This window comes from Dendrobates tinctorius, unplaced genomic scaffold (assembly GCF_039654945.1).
Source record: "Dendrobates tinctorius isolate UK_male_01 unplaced genomic scaffold, ASM3965494v1 ptg000028l, whole genome shotgun sequence".
Classification (NCBI taxonomy): domain Eukaryota; kingdom Metazoa; phylum Chordata; class Amphibia; order Anura; family Dendrobatidae; genus Dendrobates; species Dendrobates tinctorius.
The window spans coordinates 53,280,464-53,304,723 of NW_027361696.1; the positions used below are offsets into that span (position 1 = coordinate 53,280,464).

Consider the following 24,260-nt stretch of genomic DNA (forward strand, 5'->3'; position numbering starts at 1 on the left):
GACTGGTTCAGCGTTTGTCTTCCTGTCTAGGCTTTCTTTTTTTCTTTTCTAATTTTCCATAATCTCACTCTGTCCAGGAGTTCTTGGATCTGACCTGGAACCCCATTAAAAAACAAAACTTTCCAATGTAGCTTGACATATTTCAAATACAGAATTGGTATGTTTTGCTGACATGTATTCTTTGACAAAAAAAATAAAAAATTCTTCCATTATGGAAAAGTATATATAGTTTTAGTAATAGTCCACTTGACCTAATCTGAAAGGCAGTGTGTGCTTTTTACAGTCAGTTTTTTTGGAATAAAAGTCATAAAAAATAATAACATCTGACCACATCTATGATTTCCTGATGATTTGGATGACTCGTAGAACTAAATTTATGCAACTGCTTCTACAATGAGCACATTGATATGATTTGTGACCATGTCTGTTGCAAAGCGGAGCGCCATCGCTCATGGTCCTTCTGCGTCACATTTCCCTACACATGTTCTCAACTGATGTCCGAACTTTGTGTTCCGCTCTTTCCTCAATAAAGATAACTTATGGTTATTTTTTAGGGACAGGGCATAGTTTTTCCATTTTTCAGTCAACCAATGGCTAAAAACAGTAGAAATGTTTGACACCGGAATACTTAACTTTTCTTTTGGGATCAAAGAAAATCGTTCACTGTGACTTTGCTCAAGCCACGATTTCTTGCCCAATCATGGCTTCGTCAAGAAGCTTTTTTTTTTTTTTTTTTGAATCCCCGAAAAACTAGACTCCAATGATCCACTGGAGCCATTGACTTGAGTAATGCTAACGAGGGTCCAATATATGAAACTTTGGCCCACTCTAGTGATCACAATGTCATTGTCTTGTGTCTAAATTTGGCTTAAAAGATATTTGCCACCAAAAAGGAGGCCAACATTTTACATCTTGGACTTCTTCGGCTTGTTAAAATAAATGGGTTTGGCGTATGTTTTTGAATCCTTGTTTCTGATGGTTCAGATGGAAGCCCCCAACGAGTTATGAGCAGCTAGTCAACTTTTCCTCTGGGTCGTCTTTTTACAAGTAGATTTTTCTGGCCAACGTGAGCGCTGATCGATGGTGTTTTTTCACCACTTGGAGTGTATTTGCCATGAAGATGTCAACGATCCTTTTTATGATCGGTCATGGCCAATTTTTTTTTTTTTTTTTCTTTAAGGATTGAGAATGTTATAAGAAACAATAAAAACTCAACATCTGTCCTTTTTAGAATCATATGTCTGTTCCATATCTGTATATGTTCCTCCTGACCTGCTCATGCACTCTCGGTTCGACTGAACTTTTGTTCTCCGTGGAAAAGGAGTAAGTCTCTGATAACAAAAGATCGAACATGTTGAAATTCGGCGTGGTCAATTCTTTTTATTTTTTTTTTTGCCGTTTTTATACAAAAAAAGTCGTTTGAATGTTACACACACTAGTTGGTTAGCTAGTCCTGTCGACGTCGCCTGGTTCAGTTGTGTATGACCAGTTGTGGAGATCAATGTTGGCCAAACCCAAGAGAGAAAAGTTTGCCAGTGTCCAAAAGATCAACCAACAGTTATGTGTATGGTAACTTCAAGACTGTACTCCAGAAACTAAAAGTCAAAAGAAAGCACTATCGGACTTGTTTAATTTCAGCATCCCCGATTCTTTGTTATTGGGTGAGATGAGAAGGGTCTGGTGGAATGGAGTCTACGGTCTACTGCTTTTTCAGCTGACTGCTCCATGAGTTTGACCATGGAAAAGCCAAAATCGTCTTGACCGTCTGTACCAGATGGACTCTGATACCCACAGATCCAGTTGAGCTGGTACCATATTTTGGTTTATCGTACCCTTTCTATATCCCACTGAATGCTAGTTCTCCATTTCGGTGACATCCATGACATTTCAAAGACTCTTCTTGTCTGCCTTTTTCTTTCTTTCCCTCCCTCCTTTTATCTTCGCACAACAACCCAACCCCGTCGACCTTGGTGGTGTTAGTGGTGAGGTCATAGCGCTCACACGTTTGGCTTAGCATTTTCAGAAAGACGTTGCATATTGATTAGTAACTCTATCCCCCTGCCCTTGTGGTGGGTGATTACAGGGCAGTGCCAAGTGGCGCAGTGTGGTTAGTTTGTGTCTGCAGTCGCTCTCCGGGGGCTGCCTCCGTGCACTAGTTTCGGGTCTTTGCTTTGACCTTGATGTGCGGAAAACCAATATCTCCTCCACATCCGTCTACGTGTTGTGTTTTGCCTTCAGGCAATGTGATCTGAAATAATTTCCAGATATTTTAATGTATGATAACTCTTTATGGGGGGGGGGGGATTTGGGCATACTTTTATTTGGAGGGGTGGATTTATTTTTTGTAGCCCAATTATAGACCACAGTGTGATATTCATGTAAAAAGTAGCTGTTCTGATGCCAGTGTCAACTTTGACTAATCTGTCAATCTGTCATCTCAAATAGATTAAAGGGTTGTCCAGAACTTTAACATTTGTGGCCTAACCTTGGGACGGGTCATCAATGTCAGGTGGGAGTGCGACATCCGGTAACCCCCCCCCCCCCCCCCGATCAGCTGTTCCCGATGTCGGCATCCAGAGCTGCACAGCACCATCGACGGAATAGTGGCCGTGGCCAGGTACTGCAAATCCTGTTGATTTGAATAGAGGGCCAATGTGCAGTACCCGGCCGGGGCCACTGTGGAGTCGATGGAGCTGTGCAGTGCTGCTCTAGAACTGAGCAGTTCAAGCCGATACCGGGAACAGCTGATCAACGAGAGTGTCCCTCCTTCATAGGCCATCAGTTTTAAAGTCCTGGACAACCCCTTTTAGTTCTGTATACTCTTAAAGTCTTAAAGAAGTTGCTCATTTTTGCAGTATTACTAAGCAGTAAATTCACAAGAATTGTTTTTACAAGAAATATTGATCGTTTCCATCAAATAAAGATGGGGAATAACAAGATGCAACACCAGGCAAGGCCAATGGTCTAAAGTGGCGCCTCAAGGAGAAAATTCCCTCCCTCCACCGCCACTTTTGTTTTAAAAAAAAAATAAAGTTTTTAAACCCTTCCGTTGTTAATTAGCGTTATTCAGCCATCTTGAATGCTCGCTGTAAATGCTAAGCCCTCTAATTATTCACGCCATTGTCTTGTCAGTGACGGCATTAATGGCCGCTACGCCCATAAGACAATGTTTTGTGGGGGTTTTTTTTGTTACACAAGCCTAGGCAAATTTTTTTTTTTTTTTTTTGCATTCGCTCAGAAATTGACAAGTGGGGCAGATGTTGAAAGTTTGCATGGCGGATGGGCACCATGCAGCACCCACCAAATCTGCGGCAAGTTGGGTCTGTTTAGTTTCTCGTTCGGTGTCTGTACTTTTATCTAGTATGGGTTTGGTTTTTTTTTTTTTTTTTTTTTTTGTCATGGCTCATGTGATGGTTTTGGCATTGGCTGCCGTCAGTTGAGTGTAACGTGCATCCCCCATGGGCATCCTGGCACTGCCAGCGTCTTCACAATTACTCGTTATTCTGTTTGATGTGCTGTGCCCTCGGGAGCGGCGGAGGGTGGAAGGTGTGGTCATTGTAGGGCTTTGCCCCCGCTCTTTCCATTTCTGCAAAGTTAGTAATTAGCTCATTGTGTAGCTGGATGCCCACCCCTCGCTCGTGGGTGCCGTGCCGCAGCGCCGTCTTGCACACAGAGCCCCATTGAAGTCGGCTCTTAGGATACATTCAGACTGTGATGTCAGAGGCTGGTAACTTTTCCCTTTAATTAGGGAGAACAGGCTGGACTGTGTGCCTGAGTCAGACTAAAGGGAGGGGGGGGGAGAGGGAGGCTTGTTTGGATGGGGGCTTTGCAAGAGGAAGGTTGGGGGGGGGGGGGTGAGCACGAGCTGCAGAGCGCAGTGATTCACCAGGAGATGTGGGGGCTCATTTCTGGACGCCTGCCACGCACAGGCATGGCAGATATGAAACACGTGGCCCACCCGTGCACTTAACCCAGTCTGTGCCAGGTGAGGGGAGCATACCCCCACAATTCAGATTTATCCCACAACACACGTGGTTAACATCATTCCATCCTTTGTTTTTTTTTTTTTTGTTTTTTTGCTTTGTGTCTCCGTGATCCGGCGACATGGTCGGCGTCCACGTAAACGCCAGGAGTTAAAGGTTACGGTGACTGGTGGCCAGGGGTTAAGTGTCCCAGTAGAGTGGTCCAAGCCAGTTCTCCTCTCAATAGCCCCATTGTATACAGTCACCCACCCATCCACCGCCTCGTTCCCCCCCATGAGCTGTGTTTTCTCCAGCTGGACTCGAGCGCTCGGCGCAGGCAACTCCAAGCAAAATCTTAAGAAATCATCACCTGGGCTGCGTGACCTGTGAACGTGCCTAGGGGCGGGGACTACAACTAACAGCTTTGGATTATATTCATTTTATGTTACAGATGATGAATGTCCTTGGCTTTCAAAGAGTGTGTTGCAAAACGCCAACGTCCGACAATCATACTGCCGACTGTTCTCACTTTTTTCCAAATAGGCTGCCAATTGTCTGTCAAATTAACAATATGCTTGTTCGTCAGGTGAAATGATGACGCTGATTTAATATGATCGTTCTCGAGTCGGCAGCTCATCGTCCACCAGTGCAAACGGGCTGGCGAAAACAGTGATATTCTATGATGCGTCCAGAACGATTTTTGTGCTCATGGAAGTGCCACTCTGTGAAACCCTCCACAAGTTTGTAGAAATACAGAGAAATAATTAGATGCCCTTTTTTTGTTAACTTATTAATACTGAAATTTCACGTTTCAGCCGCATAGGACCTTTATTAAGCCATAAAAAAAAGAGCGATGCAGCTTTCTTTTTCATGGTGTAATAAAGGCCCTGCGCTGCCAAAACGTTATTTTTCTGTACTAATAAAGGTAACAAGGAGGACATCTGGTTTTTGGACGTTCATTAGACAACCACCGGTTGCTGGTCTAAATGGACCTTTAGGTTATGTTCATGTTTCATTTCTCTACACAACAAAGACAAACATCTGGCATATCACCCAACCTATAACTCCAATGTGCCCCATGCACCTGGTGTGAACCCCAAAAGGTTTTTTTTTGGACAACACGGAGCAGTTATAAGTTGGCACGCCTCCCATCTTGGGTAGTTTGGTAGATCCTCCCAGATGTCAGTTTGTCTCGGATGGAACGTGTACCCATGCGCTGCAGTACAAGACTCTTCCTTTGGATAGGATTGGCGCTGTTCCTTGGAATATGTTGGCGCTAAAAAAGGCAAGCAAATAAAAATAAAAAGTTTAATACAGTAGAATGGAGAAATGTTAATCAAGTTCAGCCGCCACTTTTATTGGCTGCGTATTATGGAAATGGGTTACATAAAGATCATTGGAAAAAAATTCTATTTGTTAGTGATAATTTATTAACCCCCACTGTGAAAATTCTCTGCGGTCCATGGGGAAAAAAAATGGCGCAGAAGGTGGAAGCAAACTTTAGCCCGCAGGGCAGTCGGGGATAAAGTCCTACAGTACAAGGGGTGTAATGGAGTCTTGGCACCTGTCCGGCCCAGTGCGTACAGGAAACCTAAAGAGGAAAGAGATGAAAAGGTCAGACACGGAGAGCGTTTTCACCTGGGCACGGAGCCAACCAAGCGAGAGGGCGGCCGGCAGCTTAACCCTTCTGGGTGTTGAGACCCGATGAGCGGCGGCAGAGTTCAATGCCTTTAGGGGGCTACTGGATGGCCTGTAAATCGGGGAGGACAGGAACCTTAAAAATATTTTTTTTTTTTTTTTTTTTTTTTTAATGAACCACAAAAAAAAAGCCTCCTCCATATTCTTTTTTGTGGAGGGGTGGGTTTTCTCTAATGCACCTACGGATTTACATATTTCTTCCTTTGTGGCGTCCATAAATCTTCCCGTTGGACGCAAAGCTCCTTGGCACGATAAATCAGTCTGCGAGGTGTTTATTAAGCGCAGGATCTTTTTATTCTGCGACTGTTTTAATAATAGATTTTGCTTCTTTCAGAGAAGCTACAAATCATCCGTTTTTATTTATATTTTTTTTCTTATAAATACTGTAATGGTGCAAGCTTAAGTCACAGCAACAGGAGACCCATTGAAGACGCAAAAGAAAAATTTCTCACTTTTCGTTTTTCTCTTTTTCAGCTTTGGTTCTGTTGCCATGCACACGGTTTTCATTCTGAAAACTCCAGCTTCAATGCGCTGTCTGCCAAATACGTCCGCGGTCGTGCTGCAACAGGTATCGCTGCAACTGCGTAGGATCTCCAAGACCTGAATGGCAACTATTGACTTTTTTTTTTTTTTTCCTGACCCCTGGTGGGTCACACAATCCATCAGTCGTGTTTGCTGCAATAACTTTTTTGCCTAATTTTACAATCTGCATAAAACTTTTTCTTGCCTGTATAGTATAAATTGACGCAATGGGAGGTGTAAATTGAATTTTTTTTTTTTTCTTTTAGACCCATGTGGATGAAATGTTTTAATAATACAATTTTTCAACTTTCTGTAGACTGCATCGGTGAAGAGCGCAGGACTGCGAGGGGTTAAGTGTATATTTGGTGCAGTTATAGATCTGGGTATATTTTGCTGCTTCTTATTCTTGAAGTAGCTTATTTTTAGCCTGGCTTTCACTCTTTCTTTCTCTGTATTTCCCGTTGCTTGGAGACCGGCACTCGTTTCTCTTTTCCTCCCCGTTCTGATGGCTGCCGCCTCCCATTTACATTTGCTTTGCACCCTTTCTTTGCTGGTGACGGGGCCCCGACGGGTCCCTTTCAGGCGAGGGTCTGAAAACGAGTGATCAGGGGGTGCGCATGTCTCTCTGTTAGCCTTGGGTCCTGATAGTCGCTGCCTCTTAGGTGTGAAATGTTTGTGACCCCCCCCCCCCCCCCCCCTAAATTAGGTGGGTGGAGACAAAAAAAACTTTGCTTTGTGCCCGTGCCACTTTCTCCTTCACCTTCCATAAGCACAAATGTTAAATCAACGTCCTTTTAAGATTGAAACCAATTTTCCATTTTTTTATTTTTTTTTATTTTTCCCTTTAAAGGGTTTTTTCCCATCTTCATACAGTTGTGGCCAAAAGTATTGACACCCCTGCAATTTTGACAGAGAATACTCAGTTTCTTCCTGAACATGATTGCAAACACAAATTTTTTGGTATTATCATCATTTAATTTGTCTTAAAACACAAGAGAATGAAGCAAAAAGCAAAACATTGATCATTTCACACACAACGCCAAAAAATGGGGCAAACAAAAGTATTGGCACCCTCATCCTAATACTTGGTTGCACAACCTTTAGCCAAAATAACTGCGACCAACCGCTTCCGGTAACCATCAATGAGTTTCTTACAATGCTCTGCTGGAATTTTAGACCATTCTTCTTTGGCAAACTGCTCCAGGTCCCTGATATTTGAAGGGTGCCTTCTCCACACTGCCATCTTTAGATCTCTCCACAGGTGTTTTATGGGATTCAGGTCTGGACTCATTGCTGGCCACCTTAGAAGTCTCAAGTGCTTTCTCTCAAACCATTTTCTAGTGCTTTTTGAAGTGTGTTTTGGGTCATTGTCCTGCTGGAAGACCCATGACCTCTGAGGGAGACCCAGCTTTCTCACACTGGGCCCTACATTATGCTGCAAAATTTGTTGGTAGTCTTCAGACTTCATAATGCCATGCACACGGTCAAGCAGTCCAGAGGCAGCAAAGCAACCCCAAAACATCAGGGAACCTCCGCCATGTTTTACTGTAGGGACCGTGTTCTTTTCTTTGAATGCCTTTTTTTTTTCTCCTGTAAACTCTATGTTGATGCCTTTGCCCAAAAAGCTCTACTTTTGTCTCATCTGACCAGAGAACATTCTTCCAAAACGTTTTAGGCTTTTTCGGGTAAGTTTTGGCAAACTCCGCCTGGCTTTTTTATGTCATGGGGTAAAGTGGGGGTCTTCCTGGGTCTCCTACCATACAGTCCCTTTTCATTCAGACGCCGACGGATAGTACGGGTCGACACTGTTGTACCCTCGGACTGCAGGGCAGCTTGAACTTGTTTGGATGTTAGTCGAGGTTCTTTATCCAGCATCCGCACAATCTTGCGTTGAAATCTCTTGTCAATTTTTCTTTTCCGGCCACATCTAGGGAGGTTAGCCACAGTGCCATGGGCTTTAAACTTCTTGATGACACTGCTCAAGGCTGACACAGGAACATTCAGGTCTTTGGAGATGGACTTGTAGCCTTGAGATTGCTCATGCTTCCTCACAATTTGGTTTCTCAAGTCCTCAGACAGTTCTTTGGTCTTCTTTCTTTTCTCCATGCTCAATGTGGTCCACACAAGGACACAGGACAGAGGTGGAGTCAACTTTAATCCATGTCAACTGACTGCAAGTGTGATTTAGTTATTGCCAACACCTGTTAGGTGCCAAAGGTAAGTTACAGGTGCTGTTAATTACACAAATTAGAGAAGCATCACATGATTTTTCAAACAGTGCCAATACTTTGGTCCACCCTCTTTTTTTTTTTTTTTTTTTTTTTTTTTTTATTTGGTGTACAATACAAAATAAAATTGTGGTACTGGTGTGGAATTATATCCAATTTGGCTTTAGGACAATTCTTTTTGTGTTTTTTCATTTAAGACAAATTAAATGAGGATAATAATACCAAAGAATTTGTGATTGTAATTATTTTCAGGAAGAAACTGAGTATTATCTGACAGAACTGCAGGGGTGTCAATACTTTTGGCCACAACTGTAGCAAAGTCCAGTGTGATTTATGGAGCAGACCAGTGCATGTAAATTGCAGTAGGCCCCTACAGGAGTCAAGCACATGGACTTGTAGACATGATGGAGGCACAACATTTGACACTTCTGAACTTAAAGGGGCTGTCCAACAAAATGTGCACACGCTACGGATTCACCCGCGGATTTGTATTTGTAAAATGACCTGCAGATTGGCCTGCAGTTTGCCACCTGGACAATGCAATAGGTGGCAAACCACAGCAGAATCCACAAAAAGTGACATGTTAATTCTTTCTGCGGATTCAAAACCGCAGCTTTTCCGCAGTTGAAAATCCGCAGCATGTGCACAGCAGACTGTAAATCACATAGACTTACATTCTACTGTACACTGTCTGCAGAACTGCTGCGGATCCGCAGAAAAAACTGCAGCGTGTGCACATAGCCTAAGAGTGCGGCAGTGGCGAAACATGACCTGACTGCTGCGGCTTCAACAGAACAGGCCTTGATGTAGACCTCTGGAGTGACTTTTACTGGAAACTGTGTGCGCACCATTTATAATTTTAATCAATGCCTTTTTAAAATTAAAAAAAAATCTAAATATTTTTCTTCAGATTTGGACTACGTGCAGCTGATTGCATTATGGAATGTTTCTATGAATAGTCCTTTTGAAAATGTCCTGATTGCCCTTATAGCTGTATAGGGCATACATGTGTGAACTCTCACACATACATTGCACACGCGTGCATACATTAAATACTCATACACACACACACATACATTACACATGCATAATTATACATGCGCGCACATACATGCACATGCATTACTTACATACATTACATCATTACATACATAGGTACATGCATTTACATACATGCACGCACATACATTACATACATTACATGCACGCACATGCGTTACATAGATATATTATGGATAGTATAAAGTATACTTTCTTGATGAGACTTGTATGTGTTCTTTCACTTCCCGCTGCTCCTGTCCTGACTCGTGTCCTTCTTTCCTACTGTGGTGGGTTTTTGATCTTCATAATTTAAGGAAGCTGCCTCAGCGCCCCCCCTTCTCCTTGCCAGCGAATGACCTCACCCTCTTAATGCCTTTCCCTGCGTCCTTGGCTTCTCTTGTCTTGCTCCCTGGCGTCCATTACAGGGACGTTAAATTATTGATGCCTCCTGATTTGTTTGGGGTTTGGGGAAATGGCAGAACCACAGAACTGCTCCTCCTCCTCTATAATGATCACAGATAGGAAGAATCTCGGGGAAACAGCGGGAGAGATGCTGGAAGGTATAGATTTGGGATTGGGGGGTCGTTATGAGTTTCAAGAATATCCTGCGGACAAAGTAATTTTTTTTTTTTTTGCTGACCACAGACGTAAACAGGGCATATTAGAGGTCATCATGCTGTACAAGTGTGTTCTCTCCTTACGCTCGCAGGCATCTACACATGGGTAACAATAGCCCCGTCCTGTCTGGGCATGTTGAGAATAGTGTGTGTTTGGGCACGGGATGTAGTTTCGAAGGTGCATGGGTCACCATGGTGTGTCTGGGGTGCCGTCTGTAGAGAGGAAAAGTTTCTAAAACGCTATATAATGAAGTGTCAAACTTGGGTTGAGTGACTTGTACCTACCGGTGACGCCACCTCTCGTTGAACTTGTATGTAGGAACTTCTGTGCCCTTTTGGCTGATCTAGTATCTAGACTATCCGGATCTCCTGATAACAGCCGGGTACGGGTAAGGACACCCGCAGCCAGTTCAAGACGTTGCATTCCGTACTTGGACCGTGTTTTCTCGGACATCTGAATTTAGCCCAAGTAGGACCAGAATATCTATAGGAATCCTATAAGCCGATTCTGATCGAAAACATGGCTCTGTAGGTGTGAAACGTTGTATGTAGAGGTCCATTAGCGTCAGTGCAAACCTAGCTGGGCTTTGTAGTTCTATTAGAAGCGGCAGGCTCTGACTAGCTCCCCAGATTGTTTGCATCGCTGAACGGCGCAGCTTTCCCGTTGACGTACACTTGCACAGGATTATCGGAGACTTTGTACGGAGTCATTATTTAGTAATGACTTTAAAAGGTGTTCCACGGACTGTAAATTGTCGCCCGGTTGGAAGTCGTTACGTCAGGATTGACGGTGACGCATAATGCCTCTCTATAGATTATTCCACCTTAATAAATAAACGTGAGCTCGTATTGAGTGCATTAGTCACTTCCACACTCCTCCATGTGTGGCGATTGACTCATGTGCTTATCGCTCTATTTCCAGATCTGTATAGATGAGCGTGTGTCATTGTTTGCTGTACGATCTCTCATCTTGTTTCCCCCTACACGGAACTTCACTTGGGATCATAGGGAAAAAATCAATGTCATCAGAAACATTTTATCCCAGAAAAAGCTGGGTGATGGCTGATGTGGCTGCCATTATCGCTTGCTTAGTGTTGGGTCTGACATTCTCCTTAGCTCCTCTAGTGTGTTGGGGACAAACCCTTTCTTAGTTTTGGTTGTGGCCATCTCTTTTGACTATTCCAATGGGGAGAGTGAAGAATGTTGCTGCCAAACATGCCTCACGAGCACAGTAATCTGCAAATTATCACATATCCTGGGGATTACTTGCATTTATGGTCCAACCATTTAAGAGGATGGAAGTGATCTAGAAAATTTGAAACTCTCCCCATCCACTACAAGTGTCTGCAATGTAATTCAACTTCTCGAAGACTTAAATCGTCTGAACTCAATTGGATGTGCATGAGTTTCTTAGTTCAGGTTTCTTTGGTTTTGTTTTTTGATCACCATTGTTTAAAGGGGGTAAAAACAAAAATTCTGGGGGCATATAATAGAAGTTGATACAAAAGAGCCAATTGCCAGTGAATGAGTCGAAAAATTACAAATCCAAACTTGGATGACTGAACTGAAGAAGGATCTTGGGCTTCTGTGACCAGATTACCTAATGGCCGAGTGTCTCCTATTTTATTTGACTGCACAATCATCCATCCCACACCCTCCTTGTTGGTTGATGATTCTTTCAACCTCGGTAAATTATCTTGATAGACTTGACATTTCTCCTGAGGGTTTATGAGCCGGTGAAGTGTCTACAGCTGACATTGCATTTGGACACTTCCTGTTGTCTTATATTGAGGGGTCCAGTTGATGTTTAATCCATGCTGTGCTGGAGCGTGGTTCCTCTTATCTACCTTTGGCCAAATGGACTTTCGGATTTTCAGCCACTGATGTAATTTTCCAGTACTTCTCCCCCAGCTGTAGACACCGCCACATCTGTACACATTTTATTGCATATAATTCAGCCCTTTACAAAAGTGGGAATGTTAACCCAAATCCTTCCCTTCCACTTCCAGCCGAAGAGCTTCAAGCAGACCGTGACTAGTGAAGGCTTCGAAGAAAAGACTCCATTGTGTGTCTGTGCACACCTCGTACCATGTTGTGTGACTGCAGGCACATGAACCAGGCTTGTGCTATCATGAGCTATAGATTTTGAACCCTTGGATAAATACTTCTGGAGAATCCTTATGAATGATGGAAAAATAACTTGGGAACAAATTTTTTTAGATTTGTTATTTTTCTAGAACGTTGAGAGGGTTCTCAGCTTGCAGTCTAGAACTATGAGTTTCAAAAAGACACCACCTTTAGTTGTACAATGTTATGTGATTGGGCATTCTAAAATTAGAATGTCTTTTTGGATCGGTTACACTAGTTTTATACTTTTTATCTGGCCACCTAATCTCCCCTTGCTATGCTGAGGAGGTCTACTTCTCATTTGAGACTCAATCACTTTGTTTCGTGGGAAGATTCTCTAAAATGTTACGTAAAAAAATGTAGGATATTCTATAATTCTAAAGAAATCAAATCTGTTTGGAAATAAGATGTGTGTTTTTGTTTTTTTATTTTTGTTTTTTTTTTCATCCAATCTTTAGAAATCAATTTTATAGTCCTTTTATTGAGAAGAAAAGATGGTTTCGCTATTCGGGCAATCTCCATTACACGACGAACAGAAGAGGGCTCCTGTGTAGGAACAATATATGGGCCTTTTGCGCTCCTATCTTCCACCTAATATTAAATCAAACCGTGCAAGTGGGCTCCCCTCTACCTCTTGGACCCTTGTGTGACACTCCAATGATATGTCAACATTATACCCAATCTTCTTTGCTATAGAAGCCAAGTTGTTGACACTGGTGCACATCTACTTCATGGATGAAGTTTAGAACTTCTCTAAACTTGACTTTTTGGTTTCGGACTTGTGCTCATAATGAATTGCTTCCACATGACACAAGGTTAATTTGAGTTTGCCATTAACAGTGGAAGCATCTGCAGGGTACGGTATGGCTTCTGGGTGGTGTAGTTGGGCTCCATGCACCTTTCCATAATAACCATGTGCATGAGCCCTTTAGGTGACCATCTACAGTTTGGCAAAATTGATGGCCTTCTGAGACAATAAAAAAAAAAAGCGTATTGAGATTAAATGCCGAATTTTCAGTAGAGGTAAGGTGTTTGGGAGTAGTAGCCTAACTTATCTCCCCCCATTAATTCCCAGAGGCGCACTGCACGATTTAGAAGTTTTGGCGTTGTAGTACAGTAATGCTATATGTATGGTTACCCTAATGGGGGAGACAGATTCTAAAATATTTTCATCATGAAACCAGTCTTGTGCCGTTTCAAAACTTGGCAATTGCCTAGCACTCTGCTGTAGATGAAGGTACTTGTGGGTACATCTATTGATCAGGAAGGGAAAGGATATTTACTGGAGTCAGGAAGGATTTTGATTTCCTCCGAGAAATGGAATTGCCAGGTGGTGGACGGTGGCGTTATTTATTTTATTTTTTCTTTTATTCTTTGCAGTCTTCCGGCAGGTCAATAGATCTCGCCCAGTAAAGCGGAGAACAGGAAGGATGAGGGAGCAGAGTCTACTGCCATCTGACAAGACATTATCCTTGAAGAGAGAATAAACTTGAAGAAAAAAATCCCTATTTACTGTACCCTCCCCAACCCCCCATGTCTTGCTCTCTAAAAATATATTTGCCTGTAAAGCCTTGAATTATCAATCGGTACATCAAATCTGCAATATTTCTTTTTAAAGGAGTTATCACCTATCCGCAGGATAGTTATTGCCCGGTGGCATCCTACTGAGTTCAGCAGTGATGAACACAATTGGGGGCGCTTATATTCCCTTTAAAATGGAGTGACAGTGCACTTCATGGGGTCTCCCAAGTGTTGCATCCAGCTTTTAAAGGTGTTGTCATCTGTCCACAGGATAGGTGTGATAACTTGTTGCCCGGGGGGTCCTACTGCTGGGACCCGCACTGATCGACAGAACGGGGCACTTGTATTCCTTTTAGAATGGAGTGGCAGTGCACTCCATGGGGGTGCTGAGAGCTACATTCAGCTTTTTCCAGCAAGCCCCCAAAGAGAATGAATGGTGTTGGCGGTTGTACGTCCAATACGTTTTGTAACCGGGATTAAATACAAATTTCCCATTCTGCTGATTGGTGTCTGATTTACTGATCAGTAACGGATCATTGGACAATCCTTTAATATTGCAATAATAATGGATGAATAGCTTATATATTTTTTTTCCCCATGAGAGTCCATCTAGACGAGCCAGTAAGCATACCGCAATCACTTTATTCCTTTGTTGGATTGTTCATACTGGCATTAAAATCATTAACAGTAGCACAGGACGTGGTTCCCGATGAGGGTGATATTCCATATAAACCATTGATCATTCTGTGCACCCCTTACAGTTCTGATTGTTCTCACTAAACAGGCGAGGAAATGACTACAGATTGGCTTGTGTATAACGGTGCATTGGTCATTTCACCAGCGGGGATGGCAGAGGGTCCCGACAGTTGAGACATCCAACAATTGCCCTGGCGTCCCACTGTTGAATGGATCAGCAATGGTGTCTGAGTAACGCAGCGCCAGCAGTCTCTTTTAAAGGGTTTTTACCACTTCCCTAGATGATGCACTTTTTCAGTTTCAGGCTCTCACTTTTCTATCCAGCTCGTTGCCTAGGAGACCGACCACCACTCCTGTGATAGTTTGTAAGTAGTGATGAGCGTGAGTGCTCCTTACTCTGGTATGCACAGAGTAGCGCAGGTGCTCGAGTGACATGTTAAAGTGTTAATATTTGCAGTCGTTCTTGAGATATTAACACAGTAAATTGTAAAAGTGCTTGTTTTTGTGAAGATTGGAATAACACTTTTTAAGGACTGGATTTTGTCCTTCTGATGTACTTCTTCATGTGCTGTCCTTTAACTGCAGGGTACTGACTTATCAGCAATTTTTGGCTGAGAGGTTTCCAGTGCAGTAAATCGCCACCTCCGATCAGACATCCTGTACATTTTCTAATAGTCGTGGGACATTTAAGAAAGTGCATAAAAGAGAATCTGTTATGGTTTCCCATAGCGACCAATCGCAGCTCAGCATTCACTTTCCAGAATCAGAATTTGAAATGAAAGCTGCATTGTGATTGGTTGCTATAGGCAAGTGTTTTTACAAAATGGCATAAATCTGCAATAAATGTCACCTGTATCCCCAAATGATATCCATAAAAACTGAGCTTTGATATCTCCATAATTCAACTGACCTGAAGAATATTCTTCTTTTACCGCACATTGCCATAAAAAAATCAAGGTACTGTAACTATGGAATTGTGGGAATTTTTTCTTTTGCCACTTTTCCCCCCTAACTTTTTTTTTCTGTAAATTTTACGTAAAAATTGTGTTATTAAAAACTATCTCAACTAAGCCAAAAAGTTATAGCTCCTGGAAGAAAAGTAGGAATAAATGAGCAAAAAAATAAAACTAACTTGGCCGGAGGGGGCGAATCGTTTATTTACGTTTCTAAACCAGAATATATATTGTGCTACAAGACCGCCAAGTGGTTGTGGACCACTAATCTGTAGCATAAGTTTGTTCACTTGTATTTTTTTTGGGGGGGTCGCTTTTGGTTTTGGTACTCGGCATCATGGTAAGACTTGGTACCAGCGATGGAGACAGCAGGAGGCGATGGGACAATCCCCCTTTACACGAGTGCCCGCCACCCCCTCTTATTTCTGTACTCCTGGAAGGAATGTGCAGGAGACGGCCCGCTCTCTGCCCTTATAAGAAAAGGGCCTTTGTGTAGGGATGATGTGACCTCAGATGGGAGCTATTTGGTGTGCGCCGTGGATGGAGGGAGCAGTGAGCTGGCAGGCAGCGCCACACACCACTGCCTCACATGTTTGGAGCGAGTTCACGTGGTTTCGCAGCAAACAGACCCATCCTGCATAGGAAGTCCTGTCTGTTTACTGCCACCCAGTCAGCACTTTACAATTTACTGCCGGACCCCTCTGTGATATTGTAGTCACTGCGGACCCTATATATACCCTGTGCTCAAATTTCCACTGCACGGGTATATCTAAAGCGGTACTTGTAATCTAATGCAGGTATTGCCTCCATCCCTCAGTTATATAGAAGTGGGAAGTGTTCTAAACAACTAATCCTAAAAATGTGGGATTTCAGTAACCACGCATGCTCACTCATTACTATAGGGAATGAGGTATGGAAACTGGGTATCGTGCCCGCTGAGCTTTCGTGCCTCCCACCGGCGCGCGCTCACTTCAGCTTTTCATGCATCCCACAGGAGCGTGCCCACTTCAGCTTTTCATGCATCCCACGGGAGCGCGCCCGCTGAGCTTTCGTGCCTCCTACGGGAGCGCGCCCGCTGAGCTTTCGTGCCTCCTACGGGAGCGCGCCCGCTGAGCTTTCGTGCCTCCTACGGGAGCGCGCCCGCTGAGTTTTCGTGCCTCCTACGGGAGCGCGCCCGCTGAGCTTTCGTGCCTCCTACGGGAGCGCGCCCGCTGAGCTTTTGTGCCTCCAACAGAAGCGCGCCGCTGAGCTTTCGTGCCTCCTACGGGAGCGCGCCCACTTCAGCTTTTCGGGCATCAGTTGCAATAGTGCCTGTCAGGGTTGTTTCCCAACTTTTCAGAAATGGCATGTAATCTTAAAAAATGTGTAATATGTGGGAGCCTGGGTGATAACTCTGGGAACTGTCAAAGCACCATGATAAGCCACCATAGTGCATCTGAATCTTTTCGCCAGCAGTAGGTGTCCTGCCCTGTATGCAGTGCCTAAATGGTCTTATTGAACAATATATATGGATGGTGGCCGAGATTTATCTCCTTCTGCATTCTACAACTTTTTTCTTCTTTTTTTTTTTTTTGTGTTAGAAGGTTAAAGTTAGAGCCCAGAAACTTTAATTCCATTCTCTTCTTGTTCCAGGGTTTGCTTTTCCTGACTGGGCCTATAAGCCAGAGTCCAGCCCGGGCTCTAGACAGATCCAGCTCTGGCACTTTATTCTGGAGCTTCTGAGAAAGGAGGAATATCATGATGTCATCGCCTGGCAAGGAGACTATGGAGAATTTGTTATAAAGGACCCCGATGAGGTGGCACGGTTATGGGGCGTGCGCAAGTGCAAACCTCAAATGAACTATGATAAGCTGAGCCGAGCTCTCAGGTAATACACTATTATGTGGAATTTTTAACTAGTTTAACAAAACCTTGTCCAATGTGGTTTTCCGCAAAAGGCCCCGCTGGATGGATTTGTTTTGGCTTCCATTTCAATATGGCAGATTCTAATGTGGTGTGTTTTTCTATGATGTGGATTGTTCTAATAAGCGGCAGGCTTCCCAAGATGTCACAACTTTCTGTAGGTGAAAGCGGTATCCAACTTCTTAAGGTGATCTGGTTAATCACTTTTTTTTTTTTTTTTCCTTTCTTAAATCTTATTTAAAGGGAAGGTGCTGCAAATGTTTTTCTTTTTTGTATTAAAAATGATTATTTATATAAACAACTTGTGAATGCTCCTCTCACTTACAGTCTCACACACATACAGCAGTGAGTTGTCTCAGCTCCTGCAGCTGTGGGGTGTGAGAAGTCTGCACAGCTCAGTCCTATTGTCTGTGTATCGAATCCTCCCCTGTGTGATACTGTCTGCTGAGCCATGTATCGAATCCTATCCTGTGTGATACTGACTGCTGAGCCGTGTATCTAATCCTCTCCTGTGTGATACTGTCTACTGAGCCGTGTATCTAATCCTATCCTGTGTGATACAGTCTGCTGAGCCGTGTATCTAATCCCAGAATCTGAGGAGGGGAATGGGGTCTTTGCATGCAAAGTCTGGATCAGAACAGGCCTTTAATCAGCAGAAATGTTTCCTGGATTTGTCGAGCAGACAAGCAGACTGTCCATCCATGTGTATAAAACACAGCGCTCTGTACAATCCCTGGCATCGAACAGGGTGCCCCCCATAGACCAGCACACTGCTCTCCTGAAATACTCTGTGCTGCTGTCACCCTGCTCCCTCCACCATATATCTTCCAGAATCCTTACTGCCTGCCATCCTCGGTGACTGTCTACTTGTCAGTATAACTTTGCAGTCACCAACAAAATGGCTGCTCACTGTGTTCCTAAATCTCATCCTCTTATCCCTTAGCAAACACCCAGAAGGGGAGGAGAGGAGTGACATCACACCCATGTCAGCAGACTCAGTCCATATTTACTGCAGGACAGTAATGTGAGCTAGTTGTACACAAGGTTTTTGTCAATTTTCAGAAGCTACTCCCCCTAGTGTTTAAAAGTGGAAATACCAAACCTTTAAAAAAAAAAAAAAAAAAGTTAATATTTTACTAAATTATAAACAAATGATAATCTTTTTTTAAGAAAATTTAAACATTAAATCTTTACACTTTTTTTCAATTGCTGGAAATTTTTTATTTTTTTTTATGGCACCTTCCCTTTAAATGAAGCCACTGCTGGAAAAAATGGTGAATTTATTACTATGCAACAGTTTCACAACAAAACGTATTGTACCCACAAAATATATAGTTGGGAAACTGGACAAGTACAAAACAGTGCTTTATACTTTTCTGACTTGAGTTTCACACAGTTTGTTTCATCCGGAGCATGTTCACTTCCATATCTCTATGTATTCTTAAATTTGTATGTTAGAAGAAGCAGCGAGTCCTCTTCAGAACATATTCAAAATTTACCATAATTTGGGCAGTTCTTGAAGTACCTCATCCAGCTCAGTCTACGTTTGGGACTCGTGGTTTTATTAAAAAAAAAAACAACAAAATATTTTTCCAAACAAAAAAAAAAAACTTAAATTAAAATTTGTGCTTAATAATTAACCCCTTTAGCTTGTAGTAACCTAAAAATACACACAAATGAATTGGATTGCTCCAAGTTAGGTAGTTATTACCTTAAGGTGTAATCTGAGCGAATGTCTGGACTCCAGAGGACCAGTAAAGAGCGCTGTGTGTCTTGATATGAAGTCAGATTGAATGACCTAATGAAGGAAACAGTGTTTTTTCCGAAACTAGTCGGAGAGGAATTGGTCCACTGTGCTCCCTGTAATTATCACGTGACTGGTGACATCACGAAGGTCCTGTTGGCTCATCTCACGCCACAGCTTCACATCGTGCACACGGCGCGCCGCTGGAAGAGGGAAGTGTGGAGTGTCTGTCACCGGCCGGGACAGCACTCCCGAAGAGCCGTGGTATTAACCCACGTTTATCTTGCAAAAATCATTCAATCTGACTTCACATCAAGACACACAGCTAAAGGGGTTCATTATTAAGCGCAAATTTTAATTATTTATATTTTATTGATCACATTGGTGGTGAGTGTTCCTAATTTGCAGCTAGTGTTCCTCTCTCTTTTCTACAGTTACTAGCGCCACCTACAGTCTATACTAAAAAAAAAAAAACCTTGTCTGAGGCACCCATGTGGTACTTTCCCCAGCATACAGTGGGTATGGAAAGTATTCAGACCCCTTCACATTTTTTCACTGTTTCATTGCAGCCATTTGGTAAATTCAAAAAAGTTCATTTTTAAAATTTTCCCTCATTATTTTTCAAATATGAGCTGCTGGCACAGACATCAGGGGCTTATCTACAGCATTCTGTAATGCTGTAGATAAGCCCCCGATGTAACCTGAAAGATAAGAAAAAAGAGATTATACTCACCGGTGTCGCGGTCCGGCGCCTCCCATCTTCATACGATGCTCTGCCCTCTTCTTTCTTTCCTGTTGTGGCTCCTGCGCAGGTGCACTGCTCTGAGGGCAGAGCAGAATACTGCAGTGCGCAGGCGCCGGACCTCTCCCGGCGCCTGCGCACTGCAGGACTCTGCTCTGCCCTCAACGACAGGAAGGAAAGAAGAGGATGGCATCGTATGAAGATGGGAGGTGCCGGACCGCGACACCCATCGGACCGTCCCGCCCCCCGGTGAGTATAATCTAATTTTCTTTTTTCAGATTACATCGGGGTCTTGGCTACAGCATTACAGAATGCTGTAGATAAGCCTCTGATGGCGGTGCCGGCAGCTCATATTCGAAAAAAGAGGTGACAGATTCCCTTTAGTGTACACCCTGTACCCCATCTTGAATGAATAAAACAATGTAGAAATTTTTGCAAATTTAAGAAAAACTGGAATATCACATGGTCATAAGTATTCAGACACTCATATTTAAGTCACATGCTGTCCATTTCCTTGTGATCCTCCTTTGGTTCTACTCCTTCATTGGAGTCCAGCTGTGTTTAATTAAACTGATAGGATTTGATTTGTAAAGGCACACACCTGTCTATATAAGATATAAGACCTCACAGTGCATGTCAGACCAAATTGAGAATCATGAGGTCAAAGGAACTGGCCAAGGAGCTCAGAGACAGAATTGTGGCAAGGCACAGATCTGGCCAAGGTTACAAAAGAATTTCTGCAGTTCTCAAGGTTCCTAAGAGCACAGTGTCCTCCATAATCCTTAAATGGAAGAAGTTTGGGACCACCAGAAGTCTTCCTAGACCTGGCCGTCTAGCCAAACTGAGCAATCGTGGGAGAAGAGCCTTGGTGAAAGAGGTAAAGAAGAACCCAAAGATCACTGTGGCTGAGCTCCACAGATGCAGTAGAGAGATGGGAGAAATTTGAGTTTGTGGAACAATCACTGCAGCCCCCTCCGCCAGTCAGGCCTTTATGGCAGAGTGACCCGATGAAAGCTTCTCCTCAGTGCCAGACATATGAAAGCCCACATAGAATTTGCTAAAAAAAACACATGAAGGACTCCCAGACTATGAGAAATAAGATGCTCTGGTCTGATGAGACGAAGCTAGAACTTTTTGGTGATAATTCTAAGCGGTATGTGTGGAGAAAAGCAGGAACTGCTCATCACCTGCCCAATACAATCCCAATAGTGAAACATGGTGGTGGCAGCAGCATCATGCTATGGGGGTGTTTTTCCGCTGCAGGGACAGGACCACTGTTTGCAATTGAAGGAAACATGAATGCGCCCAAATACAGAGATCCTGGATGAAAACCTTCTGGCTCTGGACCGCACAATTGGCCGAAGGTTCACCTTCCAAGAAGACACTGACCCTAAGCACACCGGTAAAATAACAAAGCGAGTGGTTTTGGAACAACTCTGTGACCATTCTTGACTGGCCCAGCCAGAGCCCTGACCTAAACCCAATTGAGCATCTCTGGAGAGACCTGAAAATGGTTGTCCACCAACGTTCACCATCCAACTTGATGAAACTGGAGAGGATCTGCAAGGAAGAATGGCAGGGGATCCTCAAATCCAGGTGTGAAAAACTTGTTGCATCATTCCCAAGAAGACTTATGACTTTACTAGCTCAAAAGGGTGCTTCTACTCAATACTGAGCAAAGGGTCTGAATACTTATGACCATAGATGGGGTGCAGTGTGTACATTAATGAGAAAAAAAGAAACTTTTTTTTGAATTTACCAAATGGCTGAAAATTTATTTCTATAGCGCCTACATATCCCGCAGCACTTTACATTTCAGAGGGGACTTGTACAGACGATAGACATTACAGCATAACAATCACATAGATCATAACAGATACCAAGAGGAATGAGGGCCCTGCTCGCAAGCTTACAATCTGAGGGGAAAAAAAAATGAAACGAAAGAGTGAAAAATTTAAAGGGGTCTGAATACTTTCCGTTCCCACTGTACATTAATAGCATAGCTGTAGATAAACCCTCAATATTTAGTCCACTGTGTTATTTGACTTATGGAAATTCATCTAATCTCTGAAAGGAAAGCAACAAAATCAGTTGTTGGATCCAAGGTGCTGGACTTCAATAGCTTATTTCGCCGGTTGCATGAATTATGAAATTAATGTTTGAACAGAATGAAACAAAGACCAGAAAAATTCTAAAGTAGTGAAGAACTGCTATACAACAACTTCACAACATTTTGTCAATGTACTTATTGTAATCACAAGATGTAGGTAAAACAAAACACAATACACTCGTGTTTCACCCGATTGGCCTCATCTGGGGGAAACCTTTTTAAAGATCCATACACGTATGTAATAACATTTACAGTGGCAGCTATATTTATTGCCCTATCAGTGGTTCCTGTTGTATTACATTATTACTGTAATTGCTGCTAGCAAGAATCTGCTTTACTTAAATGACAGGAATTGAGGTTTAACTCAATTAACTTTAACTGCAACTCAGAGCATTGTTAGTTTAATATCTCTAAAGGGAATCTGTCACCAGTTTTTTTGGCCTATCAACTAAAAATATAATCTAATAGAGTGTGAGGTATACATTCCCCAACTACTTGGGAAACCCATGAATCCCCCATAAAAACCTTTTTATATTGCCCCCGTGCGGTATTGTAATATCCTCGGTCCGGTCCGATGGGCGTTGGTTCTGGTCCCTCTCTCCACCCCAAATTGGCGTGCTGTACGTTCCGTTCTGTGAACAGCGTAGTCCGCGTACAGGTCCTGCGTGTGCGCATTCATATTGCCTCCTGCACGTGTGCAGTATGCTTTGCCCAACTGCGGGCAAAGCTGAAAAGCATTAGTGCGCATGCATCGGTGAACTGTGTCCCGGAACACAGCAAAATACTCCCGGGACATAGTAAATCCGGCACATGCGCACTAATGCTTTTCGGCTTTGCCCGCAGTTGGGCAAAGCATACTGCACACGCGCGGGACCTGTACGCAGACACACTATTCACAGAACGTAATGCGTACAGCATGCCGATTTGAGGTGGAGAGAGGGACCAGAACCAACGCCCATTGGACCAGACAGAGGATATTACAATACCGTGCGGGGACAGTATAAAATGTTTTTATGGGGGATTCATAGGGAGTCGGGGTTCACAAGTAGTTTGGGAATGTATACCTCACACTCTATTAGATGATATTTTTAGTTGATAGGCTAAAAAACTGGTGACAGATTCCCTTTAAATCTCATCCCAGTGGGCATAAATCCTGGTGTACACTTTTATACTGTGGATGTTGCCTATTTCCCAACTAAGAAGGGGTTACAGGCTGACAAGACTCGACTCTGCCCTCACCTATTTACTTTTCGGACCTGCGGTGGAAGGCAGGAGCCGAGATCTAATTACAAGGTCCTCGTGTCTTTGCTACACCTGGGTGTTTTGAAAAGTAAAGGGGTAATTACTGGGTTCCAGCCAGCAAAATATAACCCATGCGAAATAACAGGGCTGCAACTAGAAGGACAAGCAAACTCTTCTAAGGTGACTGCTAATGAAACAAGCAATTATTCCTCCGAATTCCCAAATCTGCAAATGATTGTTTTCCTGTTGGAAAACACCTGGAAGTCAGGGTGATGGACACTCGGAGGTGACTGGAGGCATGTAATAGGCCAAATGCTTGCGGGAAACGCTTCAATGCTTGCACAGTTCAGTAGCCGTATGCTGCATCAGCCTATCGTCGGTACATAGATGATCTACACCTATAAAATTGCTATATCGTGGACGACACTAAATTTTTTAATTTTTTTATTTTCATTCTTTTCTTTTAGGTATTACTACAACAAAAGAATCCTTCACAAAACCAAAGGCAAACGCTTTACCTACAAGTTCAACTTTAACAAACTGGTGTTGGTCAATTACCCCTTCATAGATATGGGCATGACGGGTAAGTCTTATCTGGCATTTTGACCCTTTTAACCACTGCTGTCCCATCGGAAGGGTTTCAGAAAGTTCGAGGCACACGTTCCCATCTCCTTATGTCACTGAGAGCGCCACAGCAGAAGAGGGAAGTACTTGACATGACAAGACCCTCTTCTTGTGCGGAGCTGTTTGCACACGAGACCTGACTGCTGAGACCTGTGATGGTCCATCCCCGAGGGCATCTCCTAGACTGTAGCACAGTAGCTAGCGGCTGAATGCTTCTTTAGCCTACCGTTATTTCTTCTGACTACCCCATACATACATATGCATACTCTCTTCGGGTGAGCATGCATATACCTCTCCTTCTGGCTGCATTTTTCACTGCAACAACTTTTTTTCCAAAAAAAATGACTGCTTTTGAAATTACTTTCAAGTGGGTGGAGTTGTTAACATTCACGTCATTGGGGGGGCGGGGGGGCAGTGTCAGACTGGGGTGACAAAGGCCCACCAATAACATTTACTCTGGGGGCACACTGCTCAGCTACATGCATATATTACATTTCCCTCCTGTTGGGGAGTAAGTGGCTCACTCATGCA

General features: G+C 43.3%; 1 protein-coding gene across 1 annotated transcript in view; it reads left to right on the forward strand.

Moving 5' to 3' along the window:
- ERF (ETS2 repressor factor) overlaps positions 1 to 24,260 on the forward strand; it is a 42,663-nt gene that overhangs the window by 12,442 nt on the left and 5,961 nt on the right. Inside the window, exons 2-3 of the mRNA XM_073570732.1 lie at positions 16,998 to 17,232; positions 23,573 to 23,688. Of these exons, the coding sequence (XP_073426833.1) occupies positions 16,998 to 17,232; positions 23,573 to 23,688 (351 nt within the window). The remainder of the gene's footprint in view (positions 1 to 16,997; positions 17,233 to 23,572; positions 23,689 to 24,260) is intronic.